Source organism: Nicotiana sylvestris, chromosome 10 (assembly GCF_000393655.2).
Source record: "Nicotiana sylvestris chromosome 10, ASM39365v2, whole genome shotgun sequence".
Classification (NCBI taxonomy): domain Eukaryota; kingdom Viridiplantae; phylum Streptophyta; class Magnoliopsida; order Solanales; family Solanaceae; genus Nicotiana; species Nicotiana sylvestris.
Window position 1 is genome coordinate 29,718,574 of NC_091066.1, and position 24,904 is coordinate 29,743,477.

The 24,904-nt window shown below is 40.1% G+C and overlaps 2 protein-coding genes across 3 annotated transcripts; both read right to left on the bottom strand.

The window, feature by feature from the left end:
• Positions 1–1,701: 1,701 nt before the first annotated feature.
• Positions 1,702–10,390, bottom strand: LOC104226436 (serine/threonine protein phosphatase 2A 55 kDa regulatory subunit B beta isoform-like). 2 transcript variants are annotated; one of them, XM_009778440.2, is made up of 14 exons: positions 9,933–10,390; positions 6,697–6,800; positions 6,507–6,605; positions 6,067–6,186; positions 5,340–5,552; positions 4,604–4,695; positions 4,387–4,505; positions 4,121–4,244; positions 3,767–3,890; positions 3,112–3,180; positions 2,929–3,020; positions 2,769–2,846; positions 2,609–2,679; positions 1,702–2,481 (listed from the first exon to the last, which is right to left on the bottom strand). In XM_009778440.2, the coding sequence occupies exons 1-14, from the start codon at positions 10,054–10,056 to the stop codon at positions 2,345–2,347; spliced, it is 1,566 nt and encodes a 521-aa protein (XP_009776742.1). In that variant the 5' UTR covers positions 10,057–10,390; the 3' UTR covers positions 1,702–2,344. The 2 variants fall into 2 exon arrangements, with proteins under 2 accessions (XP_009776742.1, XP_009776743.1); XM_009778441.2 differs by having other exon boundaries at positions 5,346–5,552; positions 9,933–10,389.
• Positions 10,391–16,942: 6,552 nt separating this feature from the next.
• On the bottom strand, positions 16,943–19,042 carry LOC138879141 (uncharacterized). Its single transcript, XM_070158729.1, has 4 exons — positions 18,779–19,042; positions 18,593–18,697; positions 18,270–18,469; positions 16,943–17,396 (listed from the first exon to the last, which is right to left on the bottom strand). Exons 1-4 carry the CDS (start codon positions 19,040–19,042, stop codon positions 16,943–16,945), a joined length of 1,023 nt encoding a protein of 340 aa, XP_070014830.1.
• Between the last annotated feature and the right edge of the window lie 5,862 nt (positions 19,043–24,904).

The window sequence follows — 24,904 nt, forward strand, 5'->3', positions numbered from 1 at the left end:
GGTTTTGATAAAAATGATAGAATTGTATGGAAACGGAATAGAGTTTACTATATTTATACATTAACGTAAATATAGTAGGGACGTTGCTATATTAATGCATGTGTAAATATAGTAAACCCTTATCCTCTTCCGTGTTATTCTTTCATCTCTATTTGCAAAAAATAATCCGTTAAAAAAATCTTTTTGTGTGTGTGTGTGTGTTTCTATGAATTTAACCCGCGGAAGGAAATCACCTGATATTAAAGTTAATAACTCTCGATTTCAGATAATTAAGATCGACTTGATTCAAATCTAAAGGGGTCAAACTAGGGATTCAAAATTAGTTAAAATAGCACAGACTAATCAGTTTTCGGATTGATCATTTAAAAATAGTCAGCGTTTGCCAAGTCATTGAAAAATAGTCACTATTTTGCTGCAACGGAGACCAGTCCAGCATAATATACTGGAGTTCGGTGCACCTGTGTATGAACTTCCAGCATATTATGCTGGACCGGTATACTTTGCTGGCTCCAGTATAATATACTGCTCCAATCTCCAGTATATTATGTTGGACCGGTATATATACTTGAACTCCAATATATTATGCTGGAGTATTTTTCGAATTTTGAACAGTATTTTCATTCAGATTTATCTTTACCTGAAAAGTGGCTAAATTTCGATTACTTTTGAAACTGTGGCTATTTTTGAATGACCACTTGTAAATCTGGCTATTTTTGAATTTCTCTCTCAAAATTACTCCCTCAGGTCCATAATAATTAACCTTTTGGCCTATTTAATTTGGTCCAAAATAAGAGCCCGTTTGGATGAGCTTGTTGTAAGTGACTTTTAAGCCAAAAACCATAAGTTAGGAATTCTAGCTTTTGACTTTTGGTTTATTTTCGTTATTTTAGCTTAAAAATAAGTGCTTAAAAGCACTTTTTTACTTTATCCAAACACTACAAAATGGCTTAAAAACACTTAAAATAAGCTAATCCAAATGAGCTCTAAGTGTCCTTTTACATAATCAAGAAAAAAATAATTTTATTTTTTCAAAATTTACCCTTATATACATCTCCTAATATGTTAAAATAACAATTAATTAAGTATAATTTAGTGAATACATCTTTTTTCTCTCTAGGACTTCGTATCTTAAGGGGTGTATCAAAGGCATTATGGACGGGAGGGAGTATAACTTTCTTCTAGGTGATATGTATCAAGGAATTATAGGTGTCTCCTCGTAAGTAAATCTCGAATAAAGCAATTGTAGATCTTCAAGGGATATTAACATAGTCCCAATTTATTAGATAGAGTATGTTTTACTTATTGACGGTTAATTGGATTACTTTTAGACTAAATAGAATTAAATCAATTTTTTTATTTGTAAATTAGTATTCAAAAACAACGTAGAAGTTGCTACTGTCATTTTCTTCATCAAAATAGTTTGGCTATAGGTATTGAAACATGTTTACCGATCTATGTTCTTTACAACCCATAGTTTGACTACAAGGTGTTGAACGTTATCTTGGTATAAGATTTATTTCAAGACACAATTCATTATGAAGTGAGTTTTGACAGTCATGTTTGGACCATAATTTACTCCAAATATGCAATTTTTCTGATGAGGTTTTGATACACCAAAGTCAAATGGGACAAAGAAACTGATCACACTAAAGATCAACAATATTACAAAGGTTTCTTCCCATCTCAGAAAATCTTTCCAGGTAAAGTGAAAAATAGAAAATCTATCAATTAAACTGTTTAAACACAGATTCTGAAGTGACCGAAGTTTAGCAGTACCAACTTCACTTTACCAAAGTTAAAAAATACAGGTAAACAAATGCAGTTGCTCTTGAACTTCCGTTACAGTAGGGAAAAAATTTACTTCAGTTAATAATCTCTAACAAAAAGCACACTATGTTATCCTACAAAAAATAATGCTACCCAAGGAAAAAGGCGTAACATCCTGCCAGTTAGCAGTAGCTCCTTCTCGGCAAGATTCGGATAAAACTACATTTACCTTAGAACTAGTGGCAATTTTGCACATCCAACAGTTATGCTTGTAGGAGAATAACATTCTTTCCCAACTTCAACCCAACAAAATAGGAGATTTAGAGAAAAGGGTGAAGCAGAAACGGGAATAAGGGAGCGAGAATCCCAGGCCATCCGTCTACTCAAAAAGACTACGTCGCTCTGTTGGTGATCCTTTCAGCGACATCCGGACCTTGACATCAAAAGCATGTACTACACCTTTGCAAGGCACCTGGAAGTGAGAAATGGTAGAACCTCAAGTTGCTGCGAGAGAGATCTTTCTCGAAAAGCAACCCAAAAATGCTAACCAAGAAAACTACATCTCCCCTGTTATGACTTATGCGTAATACATATACAAGCTGTTTGCAGCAGCACAGGCTATGGAATTTTCAGTTGGATGCCATGCCAGATGAAGCAGTTTTGTTGTGAAATCAAATGAGTTTCCATTTGCATCAACACCTGCACTATCTGCTCCTGTAATGTGTACATAAAATATGACGTATAACTCAGAGCAGTGGGCGAAAAATTCATGCATCAAAAATAACTTACATAACACAAACTAAAATACATGCGTATAATATATGTGTGTGAAAATGCAGACCTCTCCGGACAACACGTGTTATACTGCTGCTCAGGGACCTGGAAGGCCTTGAAGGAGTCTGGACTTGCCTTCTGGAGGAGCACAATCAACGCCATCAGAAACCAAGGCATGTTACCACACAAAATCAAATGTGTTGCCAAAAATATTTTGACTTAGGTACCTCATAGGGTTTTTGCTTGCTTCCAGGGTAATTGCTTCAGTGCTCCCCGGAGGACAACCAAACACGCGGAAAAGATTGCTGATATGATAGTAATCATTTGTTTAAAAAATGAAGAGGTGGAGAATTGATATGTAAAACAAAGCTGAAAAATTCCACAGACCTGTAAGATCCAGTTGCTACTCGCATACCATCACCACTAAGGCAACACTCGAATTTATCAAAGATGGAATCATTCTCGTATAAGTCACAAAGCTGCACAAAATAGAAAATGCATTACTTATCAGCTCGACCTGTAAAAGGATAACCAAGTTCACATAACACTTTGATGGGGAGGGTAATTCACCTTTGGTCTTAAATATTCATGAACCTGGAATGTTGAAACTGGACCAGAGTCCATGTTTATGTCCCATAGCTGACAAAATAAAGCTTGCTCAGTAACAAAAGGAACAATTTTTATTGATAAAAAATGAAATTTCACTGACAAGGATGGAAAGAACATAAATTTCCTAGACCATAGCTGGAAAAAACTAGACCTACTCCGTGTAGGCGTGTCTCACACACAGAGAAACTACTTTTCGGATATGTTAAGTTTGCCAATGGGACGGAAGGAACAGAAAGTACCATACACAACCACGTAGATCAGTCTCTAGAAACCATAAAGACATTTTTTAAAATTAGTACCTCAAGAAAAACTCCAAATGTAAAGAGTACTTTTGCATTTTAAAAAGCAATTGACGCTGTATGGAGTTTACGATGAGCCATATTATTAATAAACATGAAAGCCCAAAACAACTGCTGGTAATGTGTCCAAGGAAAGACATGGCCATTCTAACATCACCTTCTCAAACTCTGCTTTACATAGGCACTCTTTTACAGATCAAGACATGCCTTCTACTGATTTAAAAATATGAACGCGAAGTACATAAGCAATTAAGCTGTGCACCTCTCCATTCACTGACTGGAATATGGAGATCCAGAAAAAACAAACAGAAACAAACCTTAAGGGTCATGTAGTCACGACTAAGTATGTATCGTCCATTCTTTGCAAATTTAATATCTGAAATTGAAGCAATTATCTCAGTGAAAAAAGATCTTGAACCAGGCGCTTCCTGTTCCTCAAACCTGCATAGAGGGAACACCAGAATTCCCAATTTATCAAAAGCTATGAAAAACTAATTCAAAATACAAACTCTGAACTTGAAAAATACATTTTCCAGTACTCCCACGTTGACAACACCTAGATCTTCCAGGATACTATCATGTACAGTTAAAAGTTCGTTTCAATGTAGAGACAGCATAAGAGAAGTACGCTCAGCAGAACAGAAAGACAAAACAATTACTGTGATACTCACAATTTAGAATGTGAGTCACATAATGCTGACTGCCGCAAATCTATTAGACGAACTGATCCTTTTGAACTACTATAAGCTAACATGTTACAATGTGTAGGATGGAATTCTGCTGAAGTTATCACCTCTGCAATAGCAAAAAACATTTAATTAAAGCCTAAGTACCTGCCGAAAAAAACAAGCATATTCTATTGTAGTGAAAGTCTCGCGCGGGGGGGGGGGGGGGGGAGGGGATGACCTAAGTCGAAATCAACACATGAAAAATGTACCAGTAAGATCTTCCATATTTGTTGGCTTGACATCGACAATATTGAAACTTTGATTACTTATTTCCAAGTTCCAAAGGTTTATTCGGAGATCATCGGCTGATATGAATGTTTCGCCATCACTAAATGGAGAGGAAAAGGACAGAAATTTTCATAAGCTCTGATAGACTAGACTCAGAAGAAGGTGAAGCAGATTTACTATTGTAAACAGGATCTTCACCTGTTATTTGATATAGAATTGATATGATAGTCATGAGCATGTGCATACACTCTTCTACACCTCGCAACAAGGCTGGCCTCGTTGCTTGTAACCTACAAGTTCACATACAAAGTTTTTAGATGCAGATGCAAGAGTTAAAAAGATATTCAAGACAATTTCATAAAAAACAACGCCTATCCTAGGGAGGAGGTAGGCTACATTCATTGGAAATTCCTAATACCCACAAGAAGAGATTCAAGGCACAAGGGAGGTGAATGTTAAGATAATCCATGCCTGGCATTTCAAGGACAATAGCACTTGTGTGTGGGCCAATATTCGTGCAAGCACATACGGACAATTAAAAGTGATGTAAAGGGCCTATGCATATAAAGGCTAGCTTGTATATTTGATTCCAACTTTAATAAATAGACATACATAAATACCCTAATCTTTCTGTTATACTCTCCATCATAGTTAAAAGAAGTTGCAGACATAGTATAAAGCATCCTTCAAATAACCTAGAGTGTAAAACGATCATATACATCAATCCAGTAAAACTACAGCTCCATGGAATTTTTTTTAATCTAAAATACCTTAGTTCGAACATATATTTTATAAAACTGAACATTATGATTAGACAAAGTCTAAGGACACCAAAGAAAAATGCACATAATTGATAGGCTAAATATTAACAAACTTGACATGTCATCAGCATCATAAAAAAAACATAATATAAAAGGTAAGGTTAAGCAAGTACAACAACCACCGGCAAACGTAGTGAGGGGATGCCCCCAGGTGGGAAGGACAAATCATTGCCCAAAGAACTGTACACTTTATCTCCATAGCCCCCATTTGCAAGACACTGTTTTGGGCTGGAACATACGCTCGAACTGGCTACACTGCCATTTCCAGCAGCTTTGGAAGAGTCAATATTCATTTCAGATATTTTCTTAACTTTCTTCTCTTGGATCTGAAATATTCAGGAAAAAGCAATTTGAAAGGAAATTAGCAAAGTGATACACAGCCGTGACATAAGATAGCCACATTCAGAAGTAGATGGTTTAAGAAATACATCATATCTTGATTATTTTACATTTATATCACGAACGAAGGAGTTGTTTCATCGCTGATACAAAACTATGAGCAGAAAGATATTTTACAAACAATTCGAGCAAACTGTTCAGCCAAATCTCACCGTTCAAAGGCATTACACCAACAAACAAATTCATATCATGTATCAACATTCCATTTACCACAACAATGTTTTAGTACAACAACGGAGTTGAAAGAGATAATGTCAAACTACAACCTTAAAATTAACTATTAATATCATTCCCCAATTATGTATCTTAAGCTAGAAAATAATTTACAAAATATTAAGAACTCATTTTCATTTAACTAGATAAACTGAGCAAGCAACCAAAACTCTACAATGCATTAATACCCAATAATCAGAGAGAAGCGAGTCAATAAAATAATTTTACCTTCCAATACTTAATAGTTTTGTCATTAGTAGAAAGAAGAAAGAGGGCACCATTTGCTGTTTGGCACCATCGGATCTTGTTGATTTTCTCCTCAATCTCCAAACTCTTCAGATAATCAAACTGAATGGAAAGATGCGGCAGAAGAAATTATAATTCTACTGGAGCAATAAAAAAGAAAGAAAACACAGCAGATGGAGGAATGCGACATAGCATAGAGGAGGCATTCAGCCAAGTCTACAGTTGCATCTTGACAGAGGAATCAGGCAGCTCGAAGGACCCCTTCTTACCAAAGTCATGAAATAGAATAATAACATCATCCTGAAGTTCTTTTGTATGATTGTTTCCAGGAAAGTTCAGCATTCATGAGTTTCCTATAGAGAAATTACACCAACAAATACGGCGAAAAAAGGAACGGCAAAGAACAGAGAAGAGGGGTGTACCTCAGGCTCATGGCTTTGAAATTCTGTCTTGTATCGAAACTCAGGATGCCGACTGACTGGATAATCCACTCTCTCTAACTCTCGTCGACTTCCAACATGCTAAAGAAAACAATGCACGCAGAAGAATGATCATCAAAACAATCAATTCTACAGTAACTAAACATTCTAAAACTAAAGAGAAGAAACCCACCTCCTTGGTATCGGTCCTTTCAAATAATACCACCCTACCCCCACGATCCCCGGTGGCAAGATGGTCACCAGTTTTATCAAACTCAATTGCTGAAATGATATCAACTGCAATCACAAAGACAAATACATACATCATAAGAGTCAAAGAAAGGCGTTCATTAAACAATCAAACATAGTGAGCCTAATAGAAGTTCTCCACTATTTGTGGAACTTGCATAAGTTCAGGCACATTAGCTGCATTTCTAATGCATTTTAATCTAAGGATGCTATTTTATAATATTAGGCCCATCTACATATCACTATATTATAGCTTGAAACAAAAGGCTCAACAAGTACTTTCTGATAACATGAAGTACCTATTATTAGTAGTCAAACTATGTTATACAATGCAGGGCACCAAATTATGAAGATGAATCATTGCACAGTTTTGAGTAACACATTCTCATTTCCTTGCTTTTTCATTCTGGATTTCTCTATATCAGCATAAATTACTAATTACCCGGAAAATATAAAGTCTATTAAATGAACTCACTAAAAGCCTTCATGATTAAATGCCTGAGAAAATGAATATTGGCACCCATAAAAATAGCTATAGAGTCAATCATTCAAACAACGATTCAAGCTAATTGGCATCCTATATGAATGCTCTATATCCATTCCGCTTCTACTTGAACCCATTCCTTTCTGTTACGCGCTCTGTTCCATTTTAAATATCTTTTCTTTTTAGTTTCTTCTAAAAGATAGTATCTTTCTATTTTTGTACACTCTTCAACTATAGACTTCCCATTTTATCTTTAATGACATGTTCAGATGTTCTTATAGGCATAGAAGTGATGTGTCATGTTTTTCTTGATAAGGTAAATTGTATTAATCAAAAGGGAGAGAAAATCCCGTATACAAGAAGTATACCAAAAAGTAGAGAATTTACATCAGAACATGAATCTCTATAAAAGACGCCAAATCTTCTATACAAATAGGGGCTATATGAGTGCACCAAAAAACGATCAAAGATAAAAGACTATTCTTAAGATGTGAAAAAGGAGACTCAATCCCCTCAAAAGCTCTCCTATTTCTCTTCCCCCAAACTATCCACATGAGAGCTAACGGGGCGAACTTCCACGCCTTTTGCTTTCTTCTTCTACGGAAACCGGCCTAGCTATATAGCATTTCCTTTACAATGTGTCATGTAAAGGAACACAAGTCTTCTTTACAGTGTGTCATGTGCTGTGTCATGTTTAAGAACACAAGTTCCAAGGGTACTATTTTAGTCCAAAAGTCTTCTTTCTTTCTTAAACTCCATGCCTAGTCAAACACCAACATATAAAATCTCACTTACCCCTATATTGATATGCAAGTATCTAACAAGACTAAGAAGATTCTGTCCTTGACAAACACCAACCGAAAGCTTTATGTACGTGCAAAAACAACTAAGCTTTAATCCCAACTAGTTGGTAATACCTATATGGATTCTCCCACTGGATTCTACTTTTAGCTTCCACGTGGAGATTGTAGGTCGTTTGAAACAACACTGCCATATGGATAATATGATTGCTATCTCGTGTCCTTTAAGTATCTTCAACCATCATAACATGGTAGCATTCAGAAATAGCTCTGGAATAATGCGTAAAATAAAATCTTGAGTTGCCTGAGGTAATATTGAACAGATTTTATTTCAAACATATACAAAAATCTCTCCCGAAATTCTATATATAAATAAGGTTGCTACTGATGGGATGTGACTCATGAATTTAATTTAGGGCATAAATGCTAGTAAAAAATAAAGCTAATCTGACTTTGGTGTTTCCATAGACAGGGCTATCCAGAGAGCTAGAGATACTATGAGCAGCCATTGTAGATGAACATGGTGCCGACGCAATAAGAAGACAACCGTGAGTCAAGAAAACTAATTTCATGTACAAGGACTTCTCTGATTAGCGCTGTTGATATTTAACCCTCTTTGAAAAACTTCAACTATCTGTCTAGAATTCATACCTTCTTTAGTTCCAGTGCCCACAATCTCCATGCTTGTAACCACTAAACCATGTGGCAAAAGAGAAGCAAAAAATGCAAGCCAATTAAACATCTTTAAGTGTGGTTTAATTTTAGATGGACTGATGACACTCCATACCCTATGAAGAGAATCAATTAGTTCACAAGTAAACTCCTAAAGTCAATTTCATGCTATGACAGACTATAATTCAATTCTCGTCTCTTAGAAAAACGCATCAATTAAAACCAGCTTCCAAAGAGATGTAATTCATATGGTTTTAATGCTAATACGTATTCGAATTATATTTACCCTGCGCCCTATTTTAGCCGTATACTTCAGGTCATACTCTCACATTGATACTCATCCTTAGGCAATAAAATCAGAAAATTTCTACACAAGGGTATCAAAGCATAATCTAGTATCTGTAGAGAGTAACACGTATTTGGCCTTTACCTACTTAGCCTGGGACCCTTCTTCAACCAATTTAACAGTTGGACAACCTTGACTTTAGCACTCTAGCGCGATATGAAGTACCTATGTGAGAGCCTATATAACACATTACAGAACTCAGTAAGCTTCTGATGAATCACTTGGCCTAATCCAAGCCTAAATCCCCATGGAGATCTCGAGCCTTTCCACAATTTACAGAAAGTGCTAGTCCTACCTTCACCATTATTCGCCTGACTCCAACTCCCACCTCAGTCAATACAAATTGGTAAATAGAACGTCCAGTTTATGACAATAATAACCTTTTCCAAGACAGAAGTAGAAGCACCACATACATATGCACATTGCAAATCTAATCTTCCATAGGGATTTGCACCCTTATGATTTACATTCAAGTATACATTCTTCAACACGTACACTCTATGGCAATACATGACCCAAATTAACAATTAAGAAGCTCACACTACAAATTTACTGCTGATGCTTGCAAGCAAAGTTCAAAAAATAAAAAAGAAAAAAATTACCAGCACACTACAGTTCCATAAATTTGGTTGAGTTCACTACAATACTGTTCATAAATTCGATTGATCAAAATCAACATTCAAATCAATCAATCAGATCCACGATCAGAATCTATCAGATTCGCTCTACTCACACATTTAACAGACTATATTTCACGCAATTGACGACCAAATAACAGATCAAAATCCTATAAGCAAACCCTAAAATGTATACTGATACCAAAAATGAGCACGGATCCAGCAAGAGTAAAAACTCAAGGGCGGCAATAACAGAATTACCTTCCTGCACTTCTTCTCCAGCCGTACGTTCACCGAAAACCTGAGAAAATTTCCATTCCAGGGACGGCGACGGTGGTGGACCCGCCGGAGCTGCCGCGACATCTCCACCAACACCACCTTTCATTATATTTTCCCCCAAAAAAATCAACAGCCAGAAATAAAAACAATCAAATATCTCTGAATCAAATGAAAGGTTCTAGAATCGGAAGGACAAAACAGTCACTTCATCAAAAAGCGATCGTCAGAAGAAGATCGTAAAAACTTCATAGCAGAAAAACATTTTGGATTCAGATTCAATCATTACGAAGTTCCAAATCAAAAACGACGACGTATAACCTTTCAATACAGATTCAGATTCTCTCTCTAATGGAGTAGTGAACCGTTTTTGCCATCGGAAAAACAAAGGCACTGTTATTTTATTTTAATTTTTTCTAAGTTCTATCTATACTATAATACATTCTTCTGTTTCTCTCTCTTCATTTTTATATTTTTTGTACAAGGCTTGTTACGCTTACATGTTGGTTATATTATTTTATGAAACAGTAAGTTTGATTGGTTGAAAGTTTATCGATCGAATGTGTGACGGTGAATGGAGGGTGAGAATAGTGAAAAAGGTAATCGGGGGAAATTATGTTATTGAAGTTTCAGTACACGACCGGGCGTTGTTGCGGGAGGACACGAAGGTAAGGTTGTATGTACGTTTATGTTCTTGTCTTTGATCTCTTCTTTAGATCTTTAATTCTCTAGATTATTTAATTTTATCTATATATAAATATATTTTTGTATTACTATGCAATTCTTTATTACTACTAATATGAGTTGAACGTGAGAGATGAAACTATATGGGTCAAAATCTATCTTTACAATACGTAAGTTGAAATAGTATTGGTGGAACGTTCCCAGTTGTCGCTTATCGAAATAATCTAAGAAACGGTGAAGTCCGTGGTCGAAGAGTCAACAAGGGCTGAAGCCGAGGAGTCATCAAGGATCAAGGCCGAGGTCGAGCACCCTTGACAGAGTTATAAAGGCTAGTTTCAAGATATGACATAAAAGAAAATATTCTAGTGGATATTCTCTGCACTTGTACTGTTAAGATTTTTAAGAACATGCTCCATATAAATAGAAAGATACATAATGATAGGGGACGTGTGAGATTCATTTATAAAACACACTTTGACTTGAAAAGGGAGAATCAGATCTTATTACAAGCATACAAAAACAACATTTACACTAAGATTCTTGTCCACACTTTTCTGTTGGCTCCGAGAATAACTCGGATATTTAAAGGCTTATCCATCACTCATCATTGTCAGAAGGAACATTCACTGATTTCATCCTCTCTTTGGGTGACTCATTCGTTCTATTTATATAAATGTCATTTATTGTTGTTCATCACTATTTAATGCTACATTACTTCCTTTGACTTCTTAAATATTGATTGTGTATCGCCGTTGCTATTGAAAGTAGATCTGCATGTTATTTATTGCAATCCCGAGAACTTCATCTTGGGAATATTATCGTGAACTAAGATTAACCATCATTTGTATAAATTTAATTAATTGAACCAAGAGCTATATTTTTGGTCAAACAATTTGGCTCCGTCTGTGGGAATTTCTTAGTTAAATTTTTAGTTTCCCCTAGATCAACAACTAACGCAAGTCACTAATCTCACAAACCCCGAGATCTTCTTTCTTTGTGCGTACAAAAACCTACATTGCAGTTAACCAAGGAGAAAGGATAAAAATAACAAGTGATTTCCCTAGCAACCTCATGAACGCTATCAATGAGAGCTGCGAAACAGTAGGCAAGGTTGTGACGCCTAACGCTTTCCCTAGGCGCGAGAGGTCACCTCCCCTCCCCCCCACTACAACATAATAAAACCTATTGGAAAAGGGGCCTCCACGTCTGCAAAAGAAGGGACACCCCCAGCTGTGAAAAAACTCCTCGAAGCATGGCTGACCGACACGCTAGTAATTCTCAATAAATCTGCTCCAGGCATAAATGCAGAAATTGCAAGAGCTTGCATGATACAACAAACAGGCGAGCAGTGCAACTGATCAAGCCCTCCGACGACAAATATAACTCACAATATTACTAAAAGTGCAGGTGACAATGCCTTTGATGTTTTAAAGAGGATGGAAGAAATGGAGAATAAAAACAAAGCACTCCGAGACTAGATGAAAGAACACCAAGAACGAGTCAACAAGCTACTGGGCGCTCCTAAGTTGTTGCCAAAAAGGGACGCCGGCAGGTTCGTAAAGCAGTCGTATAGCAATGGCGCAGCCCTGCATGTTATACCAAAGACCTTCAAAATGCCGCCCTACCTCAGGATATACGACGAAACAACCGATCCCGAGGATCATGTGATTCATTATGTCACCGCCGTGAAAGGCAACGACCTCGCCAAGGAGCAAGTGTCCTCTATTTTGCTTAAGAAATTTGGCGTAACCCTTACGGGAAAGGCGTTAACATGGTATTCACAGCTACCAGCCCGCTCTATAGAAACTTTCGAGGAAATGGCAGATAAGTTCGTAACTGCCCATGCCGGAGCCAAGAAGCAAGAGTAAACGACATATTCGCTATCAAACAGTCCTTGGGAGGGAGAAAGAGACTTCCTCGCCCGGTTCAACAAAGTAAGGATGACTCTGCCGAACATATTTGAAGGGATAGCGGTCGCAGCTTTCCAAAACGAATTGAGTAGAGATGGCTCAAGAGAGACTAGAAAACGCTTGAGCCGATTGATGAAATATCCTCCAACCACTTGGGACGAAATCCATAATGCTTATTGCGTTGAGGTCTGAATAGACGAAGTCGACCTCAATGGACCAACTCACCGGCTAACATCGATGCAAATCGAATCCAGAAAGGAACAAAGAGTTATGGATTTCGTGATCCAAGAGGGAACGACACCAACCATATGTCAGGGTAGCCGCATCCCCCCCCCCATGAAGAAGGCCCATCTAGGACAAGGACAGGCATTCACCAGAATGAAGGAGATATGCCCCCTTTTATTATCTGCTCACAACTTTTGTGTGTCACCTACAGAAATAGTCTACACTCTTGAGAAACTCGAAACAAAAGGTGAAGTGGCCGCCTAAGATGAGATCAGACCCGAATACCAGAAAATCTGACGCCGTTTGTGGGTTCCACAAGGAACGTGGACACAAAATAGAAGATTGCATCTCCCTCAGACAAGAAGTCGTAAACATGTTACGCCAGGGACACCTTAAAGAGCTGTTAATCGACAAGGGGATAAACAACTTCGCTAGAGGACGTGAACACCAAGGCCCGCCGAAGCTGCCATCATCAGCTCGTACTATCAACATGATCATCGGTGGCAACGACGATGCTTCTATCAATGCCTTGAAGTTCACTACAACACAAGCTCAAGCGGTTTATCACCCCGCGAATGGCACAACAGACTCGAAGAAAGTATCATCTTCGATGATTCAGATGCCGACGGTTTGACTTTTTCTCGTAATGATGCCCTCGTTATTACTTTACGCATTTTAGATACTGATGTCAAATGCATCATGATGGACGATGGAAGTGGAGCATGCATTATTTATCCCCGAGTCCTCACCCAAATGAAACTCGAGGATAAGATAGTGTCGCGCTGCATCATGCTAACCGATTTTAATAATGCAGTTGAGTGGACGTTCGGGGGAAATTACACTCCTCGTCTTTGCCGGTGGAGTGACTCTGGAGACCGCATTCCACATCATGGACCAGGTCATTGCATACTACACCATAGTGGGACGACCACGGATACATCCCATGAGAGACATCCCCTCCAGCCTATACCAAGTAATTAAATTCCCAACACCATGGGGAATATTCATCATTCATGAAGAACATCGCACGTCCCGGGAATGCTACCGCATTGCCTTAGACATCACGAAAACCCAATAGAAAAAAGACAAGGAAAAAAAGGCAAAGCAATCAACCGGGCCGAGGTCGACACAAGGAGAAACCAGGAACACCATCATGGATCCCGAAATGGTCGAGGCTGCATATTTGAACATAGAAGACCTCGACTATGTTCAGTTGGACCTCAATGATCGTAGCAAAAAGGCCTATATCGGCTGTAAACTCTGGGAACCAGGTAAATTCAGCCAATTCTTAATAATTAATGCAGATTTGTTTGCCTGCAGCCATGCAGATATGTCGGGCATCCCAAGGGAAATCGCCACGCTCAAATTAAACATTGACCAGTTTCATCCCCAGTAAGACAGGTCAGGCGTAAATTCAACTCCGCCATTAACGCTGTAGTCCGCGAAGAGGTGGAAAAACTGTTAGAGAATGGCTTTATCAAGGAGTCGAAGTACCTAAGTGGATCGCCAACGGTGTGATGGTCAAAAAGAAAAACAGGAAATGGCGGATGTCTGTGGATTTCACAGACTTGAACAAAGCATGTTTGAAGGATTCGTTCCCATTACCCTATATCGATCAACTCATCGATGCAACCGCCGGGCATGAACTATTGAGTTTCTTGGACGCTTACTTAGGCTATAGCCAAATGCTTGTGGAGGAAGAAGACCAGGAGAAGACCACGTTCATCACCCACCAAGGAATGCATTGTTATAGGGCCATGCTATTTGGGCTGAAGAACGCGGGGACTACATATAAAAGATGACAAAGATGGTTAAAGACCAGCTCGGCAAGACCATGGAGGTATATATAGATGACATGGTGGTCAAGTCCGAAAAGGCAGAGAATCACATCTATCATTTGAAAGAAACTTTCGACATACTAAGGGGTACAGAATGAAGCTGAACCCGGAAAAATGTGCGTTTGGTGTAGCCTCGGGAAGGTTCTTGGGTTTTTTGGTTTCACAACGAGGGATCGAGGTCAACCCAGACCAAATCAAAGCTATCGAAGGGATACTTGAGCTCTTGACCACCAAAAAGCAAGTCCAAAGGATGACTGGACGAATCATCTCCCTATCAAGATTCATATCGCGGTTGTTTGATAGATGCCACAAATTTTTTGGCGTACTCAAAAAGGACAATGGCCTCGAATGGACTCCCGATTGCATCCAGGCTCTGTGAGAACTGAAGTTATACCTATCATCACCACCCCTACTTTCAAAACCCGAACCTAAAGAGCAGCTCCTCGTCATCTAACCATCTCCGAAGTAGTGATAAGAGCAGTCTTGATCCGTGAAAACAAAGGTACGTAATCTCCTATCTATCACATTAGCAAAACACTCGTCGACGCAGAGATGAGGTACCCGCACCTCAAAAAATTGACTCTGGCCTTGGTCGTAGCGTCACGAAAGCTTAGACCCTATTTCCAGTGCCACCCTTTCTCGGTTGTCACAACCTTTTCTCTAAGGAGCATTTTGCATAAACCCGAGCTATCGCGGAGGCTAGCCAAGTGGGCCATCGAGCTAAGAAAGCGTGATATCACATACCAACTGTGAACGACAATAAAGTCGCAGGTGTTCGTCAATTTTGTCGCCGACTTCAGTGCAAAAATAATGCTTGAAGTCAAAAGGAAAGCCTCACGACCCAAATTCTATTATAGGTCGTGATGGCGCCCAACACCGTTGTTAGGCAAGCCAACCCTAATCAACTAGTGAGTTCCCAATTATTTTATTAAACAATCCCGACATTTACTTAGCTTAAATTTAAAACAGTTGATAATTAATAAATTCAATAATAGAAGTACAACCCAAAAGTAATAGTCTACCAATGTGTGTGCCAGGAATTAATATCACAAGTACGAGGGCAACTAGTAAAATATACGAAAGAATATAACTATCCTACTGCCTGAAACAGAATAGACAGTAATAACAAAATGAGAGACTCCGACATGCTGCTGAACGGCTCAGAAGGGGCAAATCACCGTGGAATCTCGGTAAAGTATCAGGAACAAGCACCGGGCTGGTAGCTAGATGCACCTGCCTCAGATTATGTACATTTAAGTACAGAAGCGTAGTATGAGTACATAAACAATATGTACCCAGTAAGTATCCAGTCTAACCTCGAAGAAGTAGTGATGAGGGGTCGACTTGACGCTTACTAGGGTCAATAATAATATAATCTAAGTGTATGTTGAGCATGGGTGTCATGAATACATAACAGTGAATAATAGAAAGTGACAGATTCTTTCATAAATAGTATTTCGGTTTCCGACATTTCTGTTAGCAATTTATATTTCAAGGCATTTAAAGCACTTCAAGTCACAGAGTACACCAAACGAATAACATGCGCAAATAATGCCGAGGTCGTACGGCCCGATCCAACATAATAATAACAAGTTTGGAATCATAAAAAGGACTCGCTCGAACCCTCGGAATGCCCGAAGCAACATTAAAACTAAAAATCACACCCTAAAACCAATTGAATCAAACTTATGAACTTCAAGTTCTTCATTCTACTTCCAATGTGTCGAAACGTACTTATACTACTCGGAATGATACCAAATTTTGCGTGCAAGTCTTAAATAATATTATGGAACTATTCAAGGTCTCGGAATTCCATTTGGATCTCGATATCACAAAAACTCACTCCAAACCAAATTTAAAGAACTTCAAAAATCCTTAAGGAATCAACTTTCACTATTAGGCGCCAAAATGCTCCCGGGTCATTCAAAACCCGATCAAGACATATGTCCAAGTCCGAAATAATCATATGGACCTGTTGGAACCTCCAAATCCCGATTCTGAGGTCGTTTACTCAAAATGTTGACCAAAGTCAAACTTGGCCTTTTAAGCCAACCTTAAGGAACCAAGTGTCCCGATTTCAACTCAAACTCTTCCAAATCCCGAAACAACCATCCCCGCAAGTCATAAATTAGTAAAAGCAAGTACGGGAAGTCTTATTTAGGGGAACAAGTTTCTAGAAAGCAAAACGACCCGTCGGGTCGTTTCATTCGCCACCTCTTAAACAAGCGTTCGTCCTCGAATGGGTTTAGATTCATACCTGAAGTGCTAAACAAGTGTGGATATCTGCTCTGCATGTCCTTTCAGACTCCCAGGTTGCCCCATCGACTGGTTGGCCCCTTCACTTAACCTTTACTGCAAAATTCCTCTTGGATCTCAACTGGTGATCATGTCTATCAACAATAGCAACGTGCTCCTCCTCATACCCCAAGCTCTCATCTAGCTGAATAGTGCTGAAGTCTAACACATGCAATAGGTCGGCGTAGTACCTTCGGAGCATAGACACGTGGAAAACCGAATAAACTTCTAATAGGCTGGGGGGTAAAGCAAGCTCATAAGCAACTTCCCCAACTCGCCTCAATACCTCAAATGGGCCTATAAACTTGGGGCTCAACTTTCCCTTCTTTCCGAATCTCATAATACCTTTCATCGACAAGACTTTTAAGAGAACCTTCTCGCCGACCATGAATGATACATCCCACGTCTTCTGATATGCGTAACTCTTCTGTTTGGACTGTGCTGTGGAAGTCGCTCCTGGATCAACTTTACCTTTTCCAAGGCATCTTTCACTAAATCTGTACCATATAACTTAGCCTTACCAGGCTCAAACTACCCGATAGGAGATCGACATCGCCGACCATATAAAGCCTCAAATGGAGCCATCTCAATGCTGGACTAATAACTGTTGTTGTAAGCAAACTCGGCCAAAGGCAAGAACTGATCCCACTGCCCTCCGAAGTCAATCACACATGCTCTAATCATGTTCTCTAGAATTTGAACTTTCCACTCCGATTTCCCATTGGTCTGCAGGTGAAATACTGTGCTGAGCTCTACACGGGTCCCCAACTAACCCTGCATGGCTCTCCAAAAATAGGAAGTGAACAGAGGGCCTCTATCTGATATGATGGAAACAGGCACACCGTGCAACCAAACTATCTCCCGAATATAGATATGGGCCAACCTCTCTGAAGTATAGGTAGTCACAACAAGAATAAAATATGCAGACTTGGTCAACCTGTCGATAATGACCCAAACTGCATCAAACTTTTGCAAGGTCCGCGACAACCCAACTACGAAATTCTTAGTAATGCGGCTCCTATTTCTACTCAGGTATAGGCATCTACTGAAGTAGGCCACCTGGCCTTTGGTGCTCGTACTTAACATGCTGGCAATTCAAGCACCCAGCCACATACTCAACTATGTCTTTCTTCATCCGCCACCACCAATAATGGTGCCTCAGGTCTCGATACATCTTCATATCACCTGGATGAATAAAATACCATGAACTGTGTGCCTCCTCTAGAATCCTCTCCCTCACGCCATCGACATTAGGAACACATAGATAACTCTGGAGTTACAGGACACCATCCTCACCAATAGAAACCTCCTTGGCACTACCCTGTAGGACCGTCTCTCTGAGAGCTTCCAAATACGGATCATCGAACTACCGAGCCTTGATCTGTCCCAATAACGAAGACTGAGCAACAACACACGCAAGGACTCGACTAGGCTCTGAAATGTCCAACCTCACAATTCTGTTAGCCAAGGACTGAATGTCCAAAGCTAGTGGCCTCTCCTCCGGTGAAATAAATGCCAAGCTACCCATACTCTCTGCTTTCCTGCTTAAGGCATACGCGACCACATTTGCCTTGCCCGGATGATAAAGAATGGTGTTGTCATAATCCTTCAGTAACTCAAGCCATCTACGCTACCTCAAATTAAGATCTCTCTGCTTGAACAAGTGCTATAAGTTGCGATGATTAGTATAAACCTGACATGACACCCCATACAGATAATGCCTCAATATCTTACGAGCATAAACAACCACTGCTAACTCTAGATTGTGCATGGGGTAATTCTTCTCATAAATCTTTAGCTAACGTGAAGCATATGAAATAACTCGCCTCTCCTACATCAATATACAACCTAAGCCAATACATGAAGCATCGCAATATACCGTATACATCCCCGAACCGGAAAGCAACACTAGAACCGGTACTGTAGTCAAAGCTGTCTTGACCTTCTGAAAGCTCGCCTCACATTCATCGGACCAACGGAAAGGAGCACCCTTCTGGGTCAATCTAGTCAACGATGCTACAATGGATGAAAAGACCTGCACGAATCGGCGATAATAACCTGTTAATCCTAGGAAACTTCCGATCTCAGTCACTGAAGTAGGACGCGGCCAACTCTGAACTGCCTCAATCTTCTTGGGATCCATCTTAATACTCTCTCCTGATACAACATGCCCCAAGAATGCTACTGACTCTAGCCAAAACTCACATTTTGAGAACTTAACATATAGCTTCTGCTCTCGCAATGTCTGAAGCACTACTCTTAAATGCTACTTGTGCTCCCCCAGGCTACGCGAGTAGATCAAGATGTCATCAATGAAGACAATAACAAAGGAATCAATATAAGGCCTGAACACTCTGTTCATCAAGTCCATAAACGTTGTTGGGGCATTAGTCAAGCCGAATGACATCACCAGAAACTCATAATTGCCATATCTAGTACGGAAAGCAGTCTTCAAGACATCTGAGTCCCGAATATTCAGCTGATGATACCCCGATCTCAAGTCGATCTTATAGAACACCCTAGCACCCTGCAACTAGCCGAACAAATCGTCAATGTACGACAACCAGTACTTGTTCTTGATGGTAACCTTGTTCAACTGGCGATAATTAATGCACATCCGCATGGTTCCATCCTTCTTCTTCACAAACAACATTGGTGCACCCCGAGGTGTCACACTAGGTCTCACAAACCCCTTTGCTAATAGTTCTTCAAGCTACTCATTCAACTCTTTTAGAGCCATACGGTACAGTGGGATAGATATAGGCTGGGTACCTAGAGACAAATCAATACAGAAATCGATATCACGATATAGTGGCATGCCTAGAAGATCAGAAGGAAACACATCGGTGAACTCCCGAACTACTGAAACTGAATCAATCGTCGGAGACTCTGCGGTGGTGTCCCGAACATAATCTAGATAAGCCAGACAACCCTTCTCGACCATATGTCGAGCCTTCAGAAAAGAGATAACTGACTAGATGTACTAACCGAGGAAACCTTCCACTCCAACCTCGACAACTCTGGCATCACTAAAGTAACAGTCTTGGCATGACGATCTAGGATGGCGTGATATGGGGATAACCAGTCCATGACCAAGATGACCTCAAAGTCGGTCATACCAAGCAACATGAGGTCAGCTCTAATCTCAAAACCACAGAATGTGACCATACATGACCGATAGATCTGATCCACAACCACAGAATTGCCCACAGGAGTGGACACATGAACAAGAGTACCCAAGGACTCCTGGGAATATCCAGGAAATGAGCAAACATAGATGATACATATGAATAGGTAGACCTTGGATCAAATAGTACTGAAGCATCCCTATCGCAAACGAAAATAGTACCTGTGATAACGACATCTGAGGCCAATGCATCTGGTCTGGCCAGAAAAGCATAGAATCTGGTCTTGGCTGCATCTGCTCTCTACCTCTCAGACATTACCCCTCAATCTTCCGAGCAATCTGCACTACCAGCTAATAAGGAGTCCCCATCTCAACCTCTCGGGCCATGTTGGCCCCAATACCAGAATGCAACCCCGCAATATACCTCCGCACTCTTTCTGCATCAGTAGGAAGTATCATCAATGCATGGTGGGACAACTTAGAAAACCTCTCCTCATAGTCGGTCATTGACATCTGACCCTGCTCGAGCTGCTCAAACTGATACTGCAACTCTTCCCTCTCAGAGGGTGGAATATACCTATCTAGAAAAAGCTGTGTGAATTGACCCCAAGTAATAGGAGGAGAACCCGCTGGCCTACCGAGAATATAAGACTGCCACCATCTACCGGCCCTGCCCTCCAGCTGGAAAGTAGTGAAGTCAACCCCATGGGACTCCAATATCCTCATGTTATGCAGTTTGTCCTTGCACTTATCAATGAAATTCTAGGCATCCTCATGACGCTCACCTCCGAAGGTAGGAGGGTGTAATCTAGTCCATCTGTCCAATAACTTCTGCGGATCATCGTCCGCAGTTGGACTGGGCTCAGGTGCCACAACTACAACTGGCTGGGCCCCATCTATAGGTAGTGCACCCGGAGTCTTCATGACCAGAAGCCTAATCAGTAGGGGTCTGTGCTCCCTCTCCTGCCTGACATGTGGCTGGGTCTGCTGGAAATAAACTAGCATGAGTCATAAAGTCCATGAACCGCAACATACGGCCCATGACCTCCTGGAAGCCTGGTGCTGTCATGAAATCTGTCAGGGCAGGCGCTGCTTCGGGCACTTCTCCCTACTCCTCAATAATAGGATCCACCGTAGGATCCGCCGGTGGTGCAATTGGAGCAGCTCTGGGACGCCCTCGTCCCCTACCTCAGGCCAGTGCCCACCCCAGCCTCTGCCTCGTCCTCTAGCAATGTGGGGAGCAGCTCCTTCCGGGTTTGAAACGTCTACCGTATGTGTCCTCACCATCTATGAGAGAATAAAAGAAGGAAATTTAGTATGCCATCAACTGCACAATAGAAGATGAATAAAGAGCATTTTCCTAACACCCTATAGCCTCTCGAAGATAAATACAGACGTCTCCGTATCGATCCGCAAGACTCTATTCAGTTTGCCCATGACTTGTGAGACCTACGTGAACCTAGTGCTCTGATACCATGTTGTCACGACCCAAATTTCATTATAGGTCGTGATGGCGCCCAACACCATTATTAGGCAAGCCAACCCTAATCAACTAGTGAGTTCCCAATTATTTCATTAAACAATCCTGACTTTTACTTAGCTTAAATTTAAAACAGTCGATAATTAACAAATTCATAATAATAGAAATACAACCCAAAAGTATAGTCTACCAATGTGTGTGCCAGGAACTAGTGTCACAAGTACGAGGGCAACTAGTAGAATATACAAAAGAATATAACTATCATACCACCTGAAATAGAATAGACAGTAATAACAAAAGGAGAGACTCCGGCATGCTACTGAATGGCTCAGAAGGGGCCGCTTACCGTGGAATCTCGGTCAGGAACATGCACCGAACTGGTAGCTTGATGTACCTGCCTCAGATCCTGTACATTTAAGTACATGAGCGTAGTATGAGTACATCAACAATATGTACCATCTAAGTATCCAGTCTAACCTCGAAGAAGTAGTGACGAGGGGTCGACTTGACGCTTACTAGGGTCAATAATAATATAATCTAAGTGTACGCTAAGCATGGATGTCATGAATAAATAACAGCTAATAATAGGAAGTGACAGATTCTTTCATAAATAGTATTTCGGTTTCCGACATTTCAGTTAGCAATTTATATTTAAAGCAGTTCAAGTCACAGAGTACACCAAGCAAATAGCATGCACAAATAATGCCGAGGTCGTATGGCTCGATCCAACATAATAATAAAGTGTTCACTATCGGAGGGTCGAACGACGCGAACCATAGATGCATCTATTAACCCGTTCACGAATCATACATGCGACGCAATCAAATACAGATAAACATATCAAACAGTCAATCAATAATTTATTATGAAAGCAATTATCCAAAGTAATGTCAAACTTCTCTTTAATGGTCAAGAAAATGATGTTTAACTTTTTTTTTGGAAATTCATTCGCCAAGTTCGATATGATTTACGCAATTTAAATTAACAATAAAGTTACAAATATGGCAAGTAAAGCATGCTTTTGGGTCCTAGACTCTCCGGACTTAAGCATAATAGTAGCTACGCATGGACTCTCGTCACATCGTGCGTATGTAGCCCCTGAAATTAGAGGCACATATTCAATTATTACTCTTATGGGAAAATTCCCTCTTAAAAGGTTAGAAAAGAAACTTACATTACCCCAAAACTTACTTCCAAATTCAAGAATGCGCTCAAACCCTCAAATCGGAGCCGAACAATCCAAAATTATTCAAATGGGGTAAGAACTAGTCAATACATGCTCAAGAGGTCATATTCTAGCTATTAAAGTAATTTTCCAACCCTAAATGCAAGGTTCCTAAAATCCATCCCCGGGCTTACATGCCCGGATTCCGGTAATTTTGGAAGAAAATTGTTACTCATAACCTAAGAATCAAGAGTATGATTTTTTTACTTCATTCCATAATGAATTTCGTGGTTAGATCTTATTTTTCAAAACACTAGGTTTTACTCTAAACCCATAATTTTCACTAATTTACATGGTGTAATCTACCCCTAAGCTATGAATTAAACTCACATTAAGTAGAAATAACTTATCTCAAAATGTTAGGTTGAAATCTGCCTTTTGGAAGCTCCCAAATTACCCAAGAAATAAATGAAATGTGTCAAAAATGACACATCACCTTATTAAATGAAGGCACTGCCTTCAGCGATTTTTTCACCTGCAGTTAGGGGATCGCATATGCGGTCTCGCTTCTGTGAGGGATCGTTCACTTCTGCAGAATTGGACGGGGCTAGCTGGGGCAGCATCTACGGTTTGGGGATCGCTTTTGTGGAAGAGAAGCCGCATCTGCGGAACCTGGGCTCCACCCCTTAGGCCGCATCTGCGATTGGTGAGACGCTTCTGCGGTTTTGCACCTGCGGCTGGCCAACTGCAGGTGCGGTTATGACAGAACTGGAGCTTCAGCTCCTTCTCAAATTTCTAACTTAACTCGAGTCGTCCGATTGACGCTCGGGGTGCCCGAGTCCCCGCCCGAACATACCGACAAGTTTGAATCATAAAACGGACTCGCTCGAACCCTCGGAATGCCCGGAACAACATTAAAACTAAAAATCACACTCTAAAACCAATTGAATCAAACTTATGAACTTTAAATTCTTTATTATACTTTCAATGTGCTGAAACGTACTTATACTACTCAGAATGATACCAAATTTTGCATGCACGTATTAAATAACATTATGGAACTATTCACGGTCTCGAAATTCCATTCGGACATCAATATAAAAAAACTCGCTCCAAACCAAATTTAAAGAACTTCAAAAATCCTTTAGGAATCAACTTTCACTATTAGTCGCCGAAACGCTCCAGAGTCATTCAAAACCTGATTCGAACATATGACCAAGTTTGAAATCATCATATAGACCTGTTGAAATCTCCAAATCCCGATTCTGAGGTCGTTTACTCAAAATGATGACCGAAGTCAAACTTGGCCTTTTAAGTCAACCTTAAGGAACCAAGTGTTCCGATTTCAACTCAAACTCTTCCAAATCCCGAACCAACCATCCCTGCAAGTCATAAATTAGTAAAAGCAAGTATGAGAAGTCTTATTTAGGGGAACGGGGTTCTAGAAAGCAAAACAACCAGTCGGGTCATTACACCAAGCTTCCGTCCAAACACAAACCTCTAGGTCTTATACACCTATGGTGCATCCAACGCATCAGGGTCCAGACTAGGACTCGTACTCGAGGTCCCTACAGGCGAAGTAATCCGCTAGTCCATAAGGTGCCCGGATATGACTAACAATGAGGCCAAGTATAAGGCCGTAATTGCACACTCAAGTATGGGGCGAAACGGTTGAAACTCTATTGTGATTCCCAGCTCGTAGTCAACCGAGTCACATGGACTTTCCAAATCAAGGAATAAAGGTTGCAAAAATACTAGACCATAATCTGCAACATATTACCCGAGTTCGACGAATTCTAGCTTGACCAGATCCGACGGGCGCAGAATGCCAAAGCAGACGACCTCGCCAAACTGGTCATAGCTACCAAAAGCATCACGACTGTTTGTGGCAATTTTCCCGTTTCGCTCCTTTTTTCCTCCAATCTCGCATCTTCATCCCATATTGCCTCCGGATGATTCCTACACATAAAACACCACGAATTAGCACAAATCATTACATTCCACATCTAAAATCTACGAAACATGAGTAAAACTTGAGGCGATATACATATAAATATACATTATATACTTTAAGCTAAATAGAAACATCCCACACTTAGCTCTTGCTCGTCCTCGAGCAATGGGACTATCAACTACACCCCAAAAACGTACATATATTAACTAGAGAGGAGCACTTCAAGTTTTAATCATACACTCTACCCTTGACTATGATTGATCAAGCATGCACATACAA

What these genes read in the sequence shown, in the direction of transcription:
- LOC104226436 (XM_009778440.2), bottom strand. Translation starts at nt 10,056, where the DNA reads ATGAAAGGTGGTGTTGGTGGAGATGTCGCGGCAGCTCCGGCGGGTCCA. An exon ending in AAAGGACCGATACCAAGGAG is followed by an intron (nt 6,606 to 6,696) that starts GTGGGTTTCTTC and finishes TGTTTTCTTTAG; the next exon opens with CATGTTGGAAGTCGACGAGA. An exon ending in GTGACTACATGACCCTTAAG is followed by an intron (nt 3,181 to 3,766) that starts GTTTGTTTCTGT and finishes TTATTTTGTCAG; the next exon opens with CTATGGGACATAAACATGGA.
- LOC138879141 (XM_070158729.1), bottom strand. Translation starts at nt 19,042, where the DNA reads ATGGATCCCAAGAAGATTGAGGCAGTTCAGAGTTGGCCGCGTCCTACT. An exon ending in CCGGTTCGGGGATGTATACG is followed by an intron (nt 18,698 to 18,778) that starts GTATATTGCGAT and finishes GCTTCACGTTAG; the next exon opens with CTAAAGATTTATGAGAAGAA. An exon ending in TTGGGACAGATCAAGGCTCG is followed by an intron (nt 17,397 to 18,269) that starts GTAGTTCGATGA and finishes TATATGGTACAG; the next exon opens with ATTTAGTGAAAGATGCCTTG.